This window comes from Triturus cristatus, chromosome 7 (assembly GCF_964204655.1).
Source record: "Triturus cristatus chromosome 7, aTriCri1.1, whole genome shotgun sequence".
NCBI classification, from domain to species: domain Eukaryota; kingdom Metazoa; phylum Chordata; class Amphibia; order Caudata; family Salamandridae; genus Triturus; species Triturus cristatus.
In genome coordinates this window covers 1,533,980,206-1,533,996,087 of record NC_140590.1, presented here as the reverse complement: position 1 = coordinate 1,533,996,087, position 15,882 = coordinate 1,533,980,206, and the positions used below count along the sequence as shown (strand labels likewise).

The 15,882-nt window shown below is 42.1% G+C and overlaps 1 protein-coding gene across 3 annotated transcripts in view; it reads left to right on the top strand.

Moving 5' to 3' along the window:
* The window catches only part of LOC146812317 (serine/threonine-protein phosphatase 4 regulatory subunit 1-like), a 389,023-nt gene that overhangs the window by 76,420 nt on the left and 296,721 nt on the right, over positions 1-15,882 (top strand). For all 3 annotated transcript variants that reach the window (XM_085619300.1, XM_085619299.1, XM_085619298.1), the window contains one exon: positions 8,231-8,363. In XM_085619300.1, coding sequence (XP_085475426.1) covers positions 8,231-8,363 — 133 coding nt within the window. The remainder of the gene's footprint in view (positions 1-8,230; positions 8,364-15,882) is intronic.

The following is a 15,882-nucleotide window of genomic DNA, read 5'->3' as shown; positions in this document are numbered from 1 at the left end:
AAAGGCGGTCTCAGCCCGGGAAACCTACAAAGCCCCAAACACTGTGCGCCTCATACACATGTCCAAGTTAACACATGATTATTCAGACAACAATGGTTGGCATCATACATTCTCAGTGTATGATTAAGGTGCAGTTATGGGAGTGGGATGTATCGGGGAAGGCAGCGTTACATTGCAACGGGTATATGCTGTTCGCCTATTATGTTGAATCAATGGGACTTTACCCTTATGCTTCATTTGTCAGTGTTAATATCCTGTTATACCTGGCACTCCAAAATGTTACATGTATGCAAAAGGTACCTGTGTAATGCTTGTATGTTAATATCCGCTTCGTGAATCCTCTTGTCAATGTTAACATACGCCTGATTATCAATGGTACCTGTCTAAATGCCTGCAAATTTAAAAAAAAATGCAATGAACAAATTTAAACAAAAAAAAAATGAAACTGGAAAATCTGGGCTCAATCCCAATTTCCCTGCTTGACCAAACTGGGCGTTTCCTCAGCAAATACCTTATTTCACAAAACTTCCTTTTTGTTCCTTTTTTGTATATGAGAGCACCTTCAAATACATGAGTTCAGGGTGTGCCCTGAACAGTCAAGCATTTGCAATGCAATAGGTCTCGCATTTGTTAAAGTTGGAGCTGTTTGCATTGAAAATGACTATGTTCTTTAATTTTTCATTTGTATTTGCAATAATAAATAGACTCCTTATAAGCAAAGTAACCTATTAATAATTGACAGAAATGCAAAAAGATAGAGCAGGTTATGCAGACCTGTTGCTGCAAATGCTTGTTTTTCCTTCTCTTCGAACCTTCACCGCCTTTATATGGATATCCAATTTGTGCTCTTGGTTCTGTTCTATCGAACTTGAACTCTGCGTTCCTTAATTGTACCCCTATTAGTTAGTGGTCCGATCAAAGGGGCGTGTAGTGAGGGCTGCAATTTATATACATACACTGCTAAGTTAGCATAACCGCGTTAGATGTTAGAAAGCCATCTTGCCACTTTTGCTGCTTTTGCACACGACACTGCAGTTGCATGTTATTATTTGAAAAATGCTTGCTCGCCTTTTCTTCACATGAGAACTATCTGTTCACATCCCTAGCCGTGAGCTGCGACCTTGGTCTGAACATTGTGTAAAGAAACAGTCTGGGTCGCTAGACGGTGCATGTTTTTTGGTTCAGGTTGATCGGCCCACTATTTAGCCATAACATGCACACAGCTGCAAATACCTGAGAGTCGAGCGTTTTTGATATTGCAGGCTGCATGCTTAACACACACATTCTGAAGAAGAGCTTTCCCAGGAGCAGAGCACACCTGATCCTGTGATGTGATTCAACTAAGCTGATCTTTACGGTATGGGGTTCCCCATTCAAGCCTAGAGACCTTCTACTAGTTCAATAATATTAGTTTACTAGCGAAAGGAAGGTGGCTGTATTCCACTGTCATTTATACTATGATTTCTCCTTTCATTTTCTATGGTATTATAACAATGCTGAGGGTTTTGATTTTAATTATTTGTCTCCTCATGTTAGCCAAAGTACTGCATCTTAGGACACGAGGTTTATAAAAGAAACTCTCTAAACTTTACCGTGTCTCTGTTTACTCTTGTTGTGGACTGATATGAGAATAATAATGAATAGGTATTTCTGATTCCCACCATTCCTGAGAATACACTAAGTCGCTTGTTCTGGGTTGTCTATACATTGGGACTGCTGAGATAAATACGGATTATGAATGGGACACTGATGCTGGTCGGATAGGGGTTCTGGGTTCTGAGGTGAGTTTTTGGTACACCACAATTCACTGAGGTCCTGGTTTCCTGCGCATAGTTCTGTGCATGAGCAGAATCCCTGCAACAGAATAAAGTGGAGTAGTGTTATAGAGTCGAGTGGCGTAGTTGGAATGGCATAGAGTGGAGTGGTGCAGTGGAGTAGAATCGAACAGTGCGTCCTAGAATACTGTGGATGATGGTGAGATGAAGTGACGTTGGGGGAGTTGTGTAGAACGGCAGAGTGGAGTGGAGTGGTTGTAGAGTGGCATAGAGTGGAGCAGAGTGTTGTGGAGTGGCATGTCAGAGTGGAGTATAGTTTAATGGTGTAGAGCGTCAGAGTGGAGTATTGTAAAGTGAACTATAGTGAAGTGGCGTAAAGTACAGTGGTGCAGAGTAGATTGGCGTAGAGTCCAATGGCTTTGAGTAAAGTGGTATGGAGTCCGTTGGCTTAGAATGCTGTGATGTGGAGTAGAGCGGTGCGGAGTAGAGCGGTGCGGCGTAGTGGCGTAGAGTGGCGTAGAGTGGCGTAGGGTAGACTGCAGAGGTGTAGAGTGAACTGGCATGGACTGCAGCGGTGCAGAATATATTAGTGGTGTAGAGTGGAGTGATGGAAAGTAGAGTGGCATAGAGTGCAGTAGAGGGGCGTAAAGTAGAGTGTAATGGCATGGAGTGCAGTGGCCTAGAGTGGCGTAGAGTGCAGTAACTTAGAGCGGTGCATAGTAGAGAGGGATAAAGTGCACTGGCATAGAATAGAGGGGTGTAGAGTATAGAGGGGTAGAGTAGAGTGGGGTAAAAAAGTGCACTGGCTTAGAATAGAGTAGAGTAGATTGAGGTTCAGTGAAGTGGCGTAGACTGCAGCGTCATACAGTGCAGTAGTGCACAGTAGATTAGAGTGGCATAGAGTGTAGGTGCAGTAGTGCAAACTGTTCTAGATTCAGTGGTAGAGTGTAGTGTTACAGAGTAGAGTTGTAAAATGCAATGGTGTCGAGTGCAGTGGTGTATAGTGATGCAGAGTAAAGTGGAGTGCAGTGTTGTAGAGTATAGTGTTGTAGAGTGCAGTGGTGCAGATTAGATTGGCATAGAGTGCAGTAGCATAGAGTCTTGGTTTAGAGTGCATTGGCGTATAGTAATGTGGCATAGAGTGCCATGGGGTTGAGCGGCACAGGGTAGATTGCAGTGGAGTGGTGTAGAGTGGAATAGAGTGACGTTGAGTAGATTGTTTCAGAGTAGAGTGAAGTTGCGTAAAGTGCAGTGGTGCATGGGAGAGTGCACTTGCATAGAGAAGAGTAGAGTGGTGCAGAGTAGAGTATAGAAGGGTAGAGGGAAGTGGCATAGAGTGCAGTGTCCTTGAGTGTAGTGGCAGGCAGTAGATTGTGGTGTATAGTGTAGTGGCGTATAGTACATTGGAATAGAATTCAGTATAGTGGCGCAGAGTAGACTTGCGTACAGTTCAGTAGAAGTGTGTGCAATGTTGCAAATTAAGGTGTCCTAGAGTGCACTGGTATAGAGTGATGCAGAGTAAAGTGGCATACAGTACAGTGGTGACGTGGAGTGGCGCAGAGTGGCTTAGTCAATTGTTTCTGAGTAGAGGGAATGAGCATAGAGTAGACTACCGTAGAGTGCGTTGGTGTACAGTCAAGTAGGGCAGAGTACAGTGGTGCATGGGAGAGTGCACTGGCAAAGAGTAGAGTAGTGCAGAGTAAAGAGACGTGAAGTGGCACAGAGTGCAGTGGTGCACAGTAGATTAAAGTGCAGTAGTGTGGATTTCCGTAGAGTGCAGTGGTGTAGAGTATGGTGGCAGAGTGCAGTAGAATGGCATAGAGTAGTGCAGAGTAAAGTGGAGTGGAGTGGCGCGGAGTGGAGTGGAGTGGCTTGTTGCAAAGTGGAGTACAGTGACGTGCAGTGGTCTATAGTAGACTGGCGTAGAGTGCAGCGGCATAGAGTGTATTGGTTTTGAGTGCAGTGGCATAGAGTGCAGCAACATAGAGTGCAGTGGGGTAGAGTGGAGTGGAATGCCACCGGGTAGATTACAGTAACGTACAGTGGAGTGGCGTAGAGAAGATTGTTTGAGTGGAGTGAATTGGCGTACAGTGGTGCAGATTAGATTGGCATAGAGTGGATTGGCATAGAGTGCAGTAGCGAAGCGTGCAGTTGTGCATAGTAGAGAAGTGTTGGAAAGTGCATTGGCATAGAGTAGAGTGGTGCAGAGTAGAGTTGTCTAGTGAAGTGTTGTAGAGTGCAGTGACATGGAGTGGTGCAAAGTAGGGTTCAGTGTTTTGGAGTTGTGTGTAGTGGAGTATGCATGCTGTGGCTGAACACTGCCATTACAGACAACGCATCTTAAATTGTAATGTCTGTTACATTTGTATAAACATACAGCTTCACAAAAGTATACAGTGTGGAAAAGTCTTCACCTACTGTATTGAGTTGTTTTGGTCATAATAAAATATTTGTTTCCACCACACTTCAGAATTACCCAAAAATGTGATACATTTGTGCTTTCCATATTCTGAAATAGTTGCACAGTTCATTTACAGACATTTACATTTTGTATTGTGCTAGAAAGCAAAATAACGTCTTGCACCGGAGTAGCCAGTTGGAATAAATAACGTCCTACAGCCTTTTCTGTCTCACATGGGTATCCAGCAGGATTGTCTCATAAATCCGCTCACTTTGAAGTCGGGGAGGGGGAGGTAAATGCCAGCTCCCTGGAAAACAGATCCTGACATTTGAGCTTGGTCTTTGAAGACACAGCAAATGTGACCAGATAAGAACAAGATTTAAAGGCCTGTTTAGTCAATGCAAGTTTGTCAAAGAATACTGTAAACACGGTTTTGGTAATGGGAGGGATGGAGTGAACCTTTAAAGCCTAAAGCAAATAATGGCAGCAAATAGAAAGCCAGAAAATGTGAGTTGCAAACCACAAAGCCAATGATAATCAAGAGGCAGAATGCATTCCTATGTCAACTTTCTGAAAGGCCCCAAGATCTCTTTAACATATGCCGACAGCTGTGCTGTCTGGTAGGCTGTGACCTAAAAAGTATGTTCTTCAATTGAGGTCACAGCGACTGGTCAGGAATGCCCCTAGGCAAGGTTTTCACACTTAGTAATTGGCCTTCGGTGAAGGTGTTTCTTACCCCTGTGCTTGACTTGACAGATTGTGAGGTAAGTATTAGACAACCAATTAATTCCGTCCCTTAGGCTGGCTTAAGTGGTAGTTATGCTGCATAGTGTTAGGATTGTACTTTTCTTGACACAATCCTGTTTTTGTATTAAGTAAAATGATTGTATCTGGTTAATGATACACACCCATATACCCCTGTGCTCGAGTTGGTTCTGGTCTGTGGCTTGCTTGCAATAGGAGTACCTTCAAATCATATTACGTTGGAAGGTTGTTCAGTTGGCCCTTATGTTAGTCTTTGAGAGCTTCTCCTAAGTATTGTGACCATTTAGTTGCTTTTAAAACCTCCTCTCCATGAAGTACTTTTTTCTGCATTTCTTTATACTACATTGTAGCAGTCACCTCTGAAACCACTATTCTAACTTTTAATGTTGTTTTTAGAGTACCAATCCAGTGGCCATTTTTAGGTCTCGCCTGACCCAGCGCATGCGCTGGTCTGGCGAGACTTATTGAGAGGGCTCCAAAAAGTGCTACCAGGCCAGCCTAGAGCTACAGTGCATGTGCGTGTGCGCGCGCGCCGCTTTAACCGCGATAACTTTCACTTTCGCGGCCGCAGGGCCGCTTTGATGTTTGATCGCGATCACTTTCGCGGCCGCAGGGCCGCTTGGCATAGCCAATAGGTCTCACTTTTTGGACCTTATAAGTATTTAGTTATGCAACTGTTGCATGGCTAAACACTTATAAGGTCCCAAAGGTGAGACCTATTGGCTATGCCAATGCTTGTTTAAATATGATTTGTGAATAGGGCGTTTTCTATAAAGTAGAAGTACTTTGAGCTAACAATTCATCTTAAAGCACCTCACCTGTACACACTTTATTTATTGAATACATATTCAATTCCAAGTATGCCATCATGAAATTAATCACTCTTTTATGGATTGAATCTGTGAGAGACTGCTAAAAATGGAGGGTGAGAGATTAAGGTATACTCAAGAGACAAGGTGGAAGGGCGAGTGATGACGAGGGTGAATGAGAGATGTATTAGGAGAAGTAAACCAGTGAGGGAATGTGAGAGTAAGATAGGAGAATGTTCTAAGAGAGGAACTGATGAATACATGAGTCTGCAAAAGAGGAATAGAAAGCAAACGTCTAGCAAATTGAGGGAAAGTAGGCTGGGGTAAGCGAGGACGAAATGGAGAGTGGTAAAAGTAGGCTTGTAGAAAAAGATAGGTAGAAAGAACCAGGGAACATGACTCAAAACACTGGATAAAGTGGAAGATAAGGACCAGTAGAATGCCTACATTCACATCACACTTCTCATAGAAAAAGCAATCCCTTGAATTCTAAATTAATTGAGGGTTAGCTCCTCAATTGCCCATGATGAAATTCAGGCCATGATATATTCATTTTCGGTGTGGATATATGGCAGAAAGTATCCCCTACCACACATTATAAGGATATTGCAAGTCACCGAGGAGTTCTATAACCGGTATGCGAAGTTGACTTACAATATCCTTCTCATGTATGAAGGGGTTCTCTATTCCTTATAATCCATGGTCACACTATCAATTTCCTACAAACCACTTAAATCCGTGGTACGTGACTCTTTAACATGAATGTATCTAAGAATAGAATCTCTAGTGCAAAATTAAACACGCAAAGAGCTGTTAGATCGTTGTTGCACTAAAATAATGGAAGCTGTTTAATACAAGTTCCATCTATATATATATATATATGTGTGTGTGGTGCAGGAGACATATGCTCAAAGATTCTAACTTTAGTGTAATTACCAAAGGAGTGGAAAAAAGAAACACAATGCCATAAATATCTACTTTCTGCTTGTCAATCTACAGTTAGAAAAACAGAGCAGAAGAAAGAATAGTGAAGATTGTTTTTTCTTTTTTAAAACAGCTGCTTTAATTACGCTCAGTGACCTGACCTGCCTTTCCCCTCGGCTGCTCTCTCTGGCAGCAGGCACTGTGACTAAAGAGTTCGACTATAATAAGTTATTACAGTCGAATTCTAACTCCCTTCTTTATAATCGGTGATTGGGTGCCTCACAAGTCGCCGATAATGAAAGAAAATGAGATGGGTTTTTATATAGGGGTTGCTGAATGCCATGTATTATGAAACAATCTGCATTTATCATCTTATTCATCCCTAATGTTTTTGCACTTGAAATCTGATGTGAAATATGACTAATGTTGAACTATAAAAGTTGCCTTTTCTGTCTAACTATGCATCCTACATTTTAAGTCTCCTAGACTTTCTTACATAAGACATTAGTTTTCATTCAGAACTTCCCATTTATACGAGTCTTCGAAATCAAGTTAAGCAACATGAATTCAATAAAATAATCTTATTTTAATAATTTCATAGGTTTATAGTATTTAGCGATGTTTCACTCAACATAGGTGAAGATCAGAACAGAAACATCAATAGCCTTTGTAGTAGAGGCAGACTGGATAGTTGAAGGCAGTAGGTGCTTGTACTTTGTATGTTAGAAAAATTTAGCCTTAGGAAAATTCCTGGAACTGTCATAGTATGGAAATTCCTTGTAATTCTGAGCATGATTGATATAGTTACAGTTGCCTTTCTTCTCTCTGAGATTCTCTTCAGTATTTACAATTTCAGACTTAGCTCTGATGCGAGTCCTTAAAATGGGCTCTTTTTTATTTTTTTTTCTAGGGTTTCTCTCTGAGATCTGACTATGTTCCACGCATGAATTTCAAATACCTGTTAGTGAATGTTACTACATACAAGTGCAGTTTGCCAAATACCTCTGAGTGTTCTGGGTGTTTTGTTCATGTTTTGCATGATAACTAACCAGCACCTCACCGGGAAATTGTAAAGAAGATCCATGGTCGAGGACGACGCCTGTGTCTATCCAACATGTACACAGATGAACAGTTTTGTTCTAATTTTAGACAACAGACGGACAACATGAATGGACCAAAAATATAACGCTATTCAAATATAATATGTTTTAATGATCATTATCTTTAGCTAATATAGCTAAATTCTGATAGCCCATATTTAATCGTTTCGTATAATGGATGGAGCTACATTAATTATTAGGTACTAAAACTGCAATAAATAACTTGTTTTTGCAAAACCGTCTAGATTATATTCTAATACCCCTAGTTCTAAATGTATGATAATTATCATTGAAATCAACATGCAAGCATTACCACATAATTGAAAGTTGTTTTTTCTGTGTTTTGTTTTTGGAGCCCACTAGTAATTGTACGATTATAGTAGAGTAAAAGGAACTGAAGGGTGTTGAGTTGCTGAGCAACATTTCTATCGTTTTCTTTTTTTTTTAACTTTCTAGTTGGGTTTGAGGATTATGGGCCAGATTGTGAAAGCATGCGAATCACTGCATTCCTAGACATCCCAGGGCAAGATAACCTGACTCCGCTTGCACGTCTGGAGAAATACGCCTTCAGCGATAATATATTCAACAGGTAAGCCATAAAGTATTTTAGGAATTTGTGCAGGAAAAGTTTGGTGTTGGGATTGCATGGGGATTCCCTAGAATGATACACGCGTGCTTGTATGTCAGTTACAGCCAGAATGCTTTACAAAAATTCAATAAGAAAATAAGCGAACACATGTTGAGGATGTTTATAATAAAGCATACCTTTCTCTTCCTTATAGGTTTAACTTTAATTGTACTTCAGCACCACGCAGGCCACAACATGTCTAATTTTGTACACATTTAGGCTGTGCTGAGTTGTCTTTGATAAGTTTTTCACAGCGTGCATGAAAGCTGACTTTTGCAGAAATGTATATTACAGATATCAATGTTCAACACAAAAAAAGTGACTGCAGAGATTTACTTTTTTTTAAATAGTACGATTTTTCTTCGCAGTGCCACTGCAGAAAAAAGCTTTTCAAAATGTAACGAAAAATTGTACGTATGTTTTACAGCATGGAAGTATGGTGGAATATTTTTATTTCTTAGCGCATTATGAACGAGACACTGTTCTTTGGCTTGGCATCACATCTGCTATAGCGTTAGAGTGCATGAAAGCATGGATATATTTCAAGCCTTCCTTCTTCAGTGGCAAGCACCACCATGCGATCTGCTCCTCCAATACATCAATATTATAATTCAGCTGCTCTGCCACTACATTTGAGATGCAGCACTATTAAGCTACAACCACAGCACTATAAATACAACTCTTCAGTGTTCTAACTTTACGTCTAAGGTAGCTTCCTTGAAAGGTCTCCCTGTGCATTTCTTCTGAGATCAGCCATTCAAATTCTTAAGCCTGCCCTAGTTGATACCAGCAGCCTCTTTTAAAAGACATTCTGTCCCTTAAAACCTAAATTGCTTCTCCTCCAGAGATCCTCTCACCCCAGTTCAGAGCAATTATTTTCTTCTAGTCCTTCCTAGCTATTCCTTCCTTTCTACACACCTTGCTACTCCTTCCTTTCTACACACCTTGCTACAGTAACATTTGCCAAATATAGTTAAATCAGATCTCCGCTCATGTAGTTCTTAACTTCAAACCTAAATTCTACCAATCCAAGAGCATTACAATTTGTCCTCCCATTAAACATAGTCAATGACGTAGCCACATTCCTTTAAAAAATTTGCACTTTTTAAAGATTTAATCTAAATAAAACATGCTTCAAAACCCTGTCTGCCCTGCTTGCTACAAGTCCATTACATGACTACTTACGTTCATGCTATATAAATTTCAGACTTTGCTAACTTAATAACTAATCAAAAGTCAACCTTCGGTAATTAATAGAATTGTGATCAAAACAGTCAAATGCACGAGTACAGAGGACTCCTATGTACCCCATTTGTTTAGAAAAGTGCTCTCATCTTACATTCCGTCTTCAATAACATAACGTGTGTTTTGTAAAGCGCACGTTCACCCGTAGGCAACTTCGTACTGAACAACAGGTGTTTATTGTTACCCAGCTTAGTGGTACTCATTTTATCGACCTCAGATAGATGAAAGGCTGAGTGGACCCTCTGGGATTATAACCTCTGACCATGAGGTCTAACAAAGGCCCCTGCAGTGGACGCATCAGTCCACTGAGCCACCAGACCCAGCTAAATAGTTAAATGTAGACTCAATTACTTGTGTTCCCCTATTCTCCTACTCCAGGAAAATAAACTCAACGGATATTTGTTCAGGACGATAACAAGCGAATGATTACTGGCTCACTCATCACCAAAGTACTTGGGTACTTGCAAGTCTCATTGCAGACTTGCAAGTACTCATGAACATAGACGACCTGGCAAACTTCTACAGTTAATTATTTTCTTACTCCCACAAAAGTGGTAACCCCCAACCTTCAAAAAATGGGAAAATACACTGAAGAATCTGACTTTACAGTGGGACGGGTATGGGATGAGTCGGATGGTGTGTCCTGATGTGGGTCATGTGCACACAATGTCACTGGAACCAATCTATACCGGACTGATGAGCCAATAACAAGGGCGACACTGGTCCTGGGTTGCTTGTGTTCAGGGAGGACCTGGCTTGGCAGTTCCTATTGGAGCAGGGTCAAGACTGATTTGCATATCGCTGGGTCCAAACTGAGGCAGCATGATGTGCAAAATAACGATAGACTGGGATGCAGCCACGAGTAATTACCAGTGTCTGAGATTAATTCAAGCATTCCAGTCCTCACTTTTTGTACACTTTAGTATATCGCTGTAAGTAGGACATGTATGCTCAGACCTGGATCCCGTGCACACTGTGTCACTAAAACCAAGCAACACCCAGGAGAGAAGCAAGGTCCGGCGCAGGTGCAGTCTACTCCATATGTGCAAAAACCTAGATAGAAATGAGCAAATACCAATCATTAGTACAAGAGAGAAAATTATTTCTTGTTTCTAGAATTAAGACTGAGCGTTTAGTCATATATGTGAATATATGTTAAAGTTCAAAGAGAAAGTGAGACTGAAGTGGATTTTCTTCAAAATGATGTTTACAAGTGTTAGAAATTGGGTCTCTAGTTGGCATCAGTTTACACCTTGTCCAAGTAGAAACCACAATCCGAGTCTTGGTAAGCTAGGTACACTCTTTAAATTAACCTGTGCTCACCCCCTAGTAGCTCGGCACAGCAGGCAGGCTTAACTTAAGGGGTAATGTGTTAAGTATTTGTGCAACATGCAGTAACACAATGAATGCACCACAAAAAGACTCCACACAGGTTTAGAAAACCAGAGCATATTTATCTGAGTAAAACAAGACCAAATCGACTAAAATCCAATTAGTATAAGTCGAGATATGAATTTTTAAGGATTAAACTAAAAGTAGTGCTTAGAAGTCACTAGGGTCAAAAGGTTACTTGAGTTTGTGAGGGACGGGTAATACAAATCCAAAGTTCTGGTTGACTGTAATGGAGGGCAGCCTGGCTACAGGACCCAGACAGGTCCCGCAGAAGAGGAGAAGGATCGTTGGCGTCGAAGGGCGATGCGTCTGTTTTTGCAGCAATCAGCTGCAGATCCCGCTTCTGAGGCCCAGGACTGGAGGGAGCACCTCAGGCAAGGGTAGGTCTCCCAGATGCCAGCAGCACTGGCAGGATTGCTGGAAGTCTTTTGTGACCTTGAAGCAAGCCCTTGAACTCACTCTGGGTTCAAGTGAGATGGGTCAAGTCTTTGTCCTCAGCAGGCAGAGATCAGCAAGGCAGCTCAGCAAAGCAGAGATGCAATTCCTTAGAACAGTTAGTCAAGGTAAAGTGTCAATCCTTACCGCACAGCAGTCTTTACTCCAACAGAGTTCTTCCCAGGTCCAGTAGTGTACTGATTTGGTTGGGCCTGAACCCCAGTACTTATACCCAAAAGTGCCTTTGATGTAAGGGGTGACTTTGAAGGAGCCCTCCGAAGTGCACAAAGATCCCTTTCAACCTAGTCCTGTCTGCCAGGCTATCTGTGGTGGGCAAATCAGTGCTTTGTGTGTGGACAGGACACTAGCTATTGAAGTGCAAGTGTCGCCCCTCCCATTCCTTCTTGCCCAGAAAGACCCATATAAATGCAGATGAGTTCTCAGAATGCTGATGAGCCTCACCTTCCTGCTTTTGTGGCTGTCTAGAGGGAATGCACAAAATGTAGCTGTCACCCATCCCAGACCTGTATTGTAGACACAGAGCAAAGATTAGAGATGAGAAATTTTAATTTTCCAAAAGTGGCATTTCTAAAATTGTAATGTCAAATGCAATTGTACCACTTAAGAGGATTTATCATTACCATTCCAAAGATAAAAAACATAATTTAGCTACTCTTTTCGAATCTGGACATATTGCTTAAAAGTGTTTTAAAGAATTCCCAATGCTAACCTTTGAGAGAAATAAGCTGCACAGAAGTGAAAAACTAATTTAGATGTTTGTCACTACCAGGACATGTAAAATTTAAAAGTACATGTCCTACTTTTTAGTTACACAGCATCCTGCCCATAGGGCTACCTAGGGCCTACCTTAGGGGTGACCTATGTATAAAAAAAGGGGAGTTTAAAGCTTGGCAGGTAGTTTTAAATGCCATGTCAAAGGGGCAGTAAACTGCACACACAGGCACTGCAATGGCAGCCCTGGGACAGGTTTGAAAGGCTACTTTTGTGGGTGGCACAATCAGTGCTACAGGCCCACAAAGTAGCATTCAGATTACTGTCCCTCTGTATATTGTATAACACTTTAGAAGGGACTTATAAGTGAACTAAATATGCCAATCAGGTTATTGTAGATCAGAAACGTAGAGACAAGGTAAAAGTACTTGCGTCTTTATTCAGTCATGCGCTCTCTCTGAATTCTCAGCATACCAACATTCCAAAGCGCACTTCAGCGGGGCATACCAAGGGAACAGGGGGAAAAGGAATGTACAAAGGAAGGGAAGAATATGGAGGGAAAGGAGATTACAACACCTCCCTGCGGCCAATGAAAAGGCGGCCGGAAGCAAAAGATAACATGAACACAACAATTGAACAGAATGACATAGTATATAGGAGAAAACCAGGCTAGATCTGAATAAGGCAAGGTGAAGTAACCTAAGAGATGCAGTTACTGGTACTCGATGCGTGTACCTGATGGAAATCTAGAAAAGAGAAAATTGTTAACATGAGAATGGTCCCACAATGCCCTGCTAGTTACTATCCACTTTTACTAAATTGCCTACACCATGTTTGACCATTGTCAATCTGAACGTCATTTTTGTTAACCTTTGTCAGATGATGTGTCGGATAAAATTTGCTGTGGTTTATCTTCTCTCTAGTCGGTATTTAGACCCTTACATAGTCCCCAACTTCCCAGGGGTGTTCCTTCACAGCTTGTTTCTTGTCGTACAGATTTTTGTAGTTGAGTTGATGTCTCTGTATTTTTGCACTTATTCCTTGTGTGTTGTTTGAAGCAGGTTTTCCCCTGCCCAACCATAGGGGATTGATTTTAGTGCTCGGTTCTCTTCCCCTGATGTAGACAAAAGGCGAAATAACGGTTACTAAGTTGGGGGAGGTATGATACGACCAAATGCATTCCCTTAATGATTTTTCTACACCGTGTCCATTTACCACAGCCAGTTGGATGTGTTCTTTAATCATACGGTTTGTCCTTTCAAGCAAGCCATTGGCTTTAGGACAATAAAGAGCAGTTTTCTCATGTTTGATACCTAGCTCGTTTAGGAATTCCTTCAATTCTACTGAGGTGAATTGGACACCATTGTCAGTGACTATTGTTTCAGGAATTCCTTCACTGCTGAACAATTCTCTCAAAAATCAATGAGGACACTTGTAGTTGTGCGAGACAAGAACTTATACCTGATCCAATGTGAAGTGTAGTACAGAAGGACAATCGTTAATCTCTTTTGGACACCCAAGTAATCCATAGGACCAATTATGTCCATGGCTAGTTTGCTCCATGGAATACTCGGCACAGCTACAGGGGATAACGGTACTTTGCGTGTAGTTTTTAGGTCTCGCCTGACCCAGCGCTTGCGTTACTCTGGCGAGACTTTAAGTAAGGGCTTCAGAAAATGCTACCGCCGGCCACAGCTTGCAGTGCACCACTCACGCACATGCACTGCAAGTTGTGGCCAGTGGTAGCATTTTTCCCCCTCTTTATGGCTCTTATCATATGCAACGCAAACAACGAGGACGCTGCCTCTGGCCCCCTCAGCCGCCAGCTCCTTGCAGACTTGCAACCCGCCCCAGGCTAACACACACGCTCCACTCGGGACGGCAGCCCGAGCGTTACCTGTGGGGTTGTTTAATCTCGTGCGCGGCTGGCGATTCTTCATTCAGCTACGGGGCTTCCTCACGCTCGTGGATTCCAACGCGGCTCTTCCCCGTTGCTGGGCGATGCTCTGATGCCTCTTTTTAGCGCGGTGAAATTGACACAAAGCCTCCGGGCAGCCCACTCGGCGCGTTCACTCTCTCGGGCCGGTGGCGGTGAAATTAAAATCTGCATGCAGCACTTCTGGCGTTTGGGAGCTGGTGACGATACAATACCAGCCCTCAGTGCTCCACTTTGTTCACGGGCCGGCGGCGGTGAAGTATTACCGAGGTTCTTGCGGCTCCCGGGCCGGCGGTGGTGAAATTGGCACAATACTCCCTTCTTCTTCAGGGCAGACCTCACGTAGAGCACTACTGTGTGCCGACAAGCACACCGGGACAAATATCAGAAGCCGGCAGAGGCAGTCTTTCGCAAAGGCACAGGCTGTGCACAGAGACACGCACACAGCGTTGATAAAAGTGGTGGTTTCTTGTTATTCTAGCACCGTGGAAATTCGCCAGCAATCAGATTATATGTTTTTTTTGCAAAATAGCATGTCTCTGTGCACAATGCTATACTGCCCTCTCTTGACAGGACAAACGAAAAACAGTCGAGGCCTTTTATTTTCAGCACAAGAAATTAATAAAAATAAAGGCTGCAAAACTCTTTCATGTTATTCTGGAAATGTATACTTTGTCAGGATTAGATATTTGCTTGCACTTGGGGAAAAGGGGGAAGGAACAGATTAATTAACGCTTTGATGTTAATACGGTTTTGAATCCTAGTACAAATGTTATTATTTTCAACCAACTTTGACATTACATTGGTCAAAGATGTCATGTGTGCTAGGATATTTTTCCATGCCCAAATGAGCCTTGGAATTCCTGTTGCTTGCGCACAGAAGAAAGCGAGGCACAGCTGTTTGACCATGTGAGTTCATTGTTTGGTGAAACAGAGCTTTCGAACCAAGTATGTGGCCACTTCCTCTTCCCAAATCAAAGGAATTTAAACAAGCATTGGCATAGCCAATAGGTCTCGCCTTTGGGACCTTATAAGTATTTAGCCTTGCAACAGTTGATGTTGTTGCACCAAGGATATTGTGCTGCATAACTAAATACTTATAAGGTCCCAAAAGCGAGACCTATTGGCTATGCCAATGCTTGTTGTTTTATTGCTCTTTGCACAGCTAACACAATTTTTTACTTTATGCTCCACCATCGAGTCCAACAGGTGGCACTATTTTGTCATTTCTGCATATGTTACCATTGAGAATGGTTAGCTCATGTCTCACTTCCCAGAATTTTCTCATTTCATCCTCAACATCCTTGGATTGTTCTGGCCAACCATTAATGATGAGGTCTTTGAGCATGCACAAATCATTATCATTGCACATAGAATTTGCCCATTCTCTTTCATTTATGGCAGGTAATTGTCCGGCAAAGACAGGAACATCCAAAGGTTCATCTTGTACCTCCACATCTAGAGGTGCCTTTGAAAGATAGTCAGCAATAATATTTTCTCCACCTGTTAGGTACTCAATTTTGAAGGAGTAGCTTTCCAAACCAAGTATCCATTTTAAAATTCTTGTGGAACCACAATGAGTTTTTTTAACAGAGAACATGAATGTGTGAGATTTGTGGTCCGTATGAATCGTGAATTTTATGCCCCACCGATAAAATTTGAAATGTAGGACCGCCCAAAAACATGCGAGGGCCTCTCTTTTGATTACAGAATAGTTGCGTTCTGCAGGAGTTAAGCACC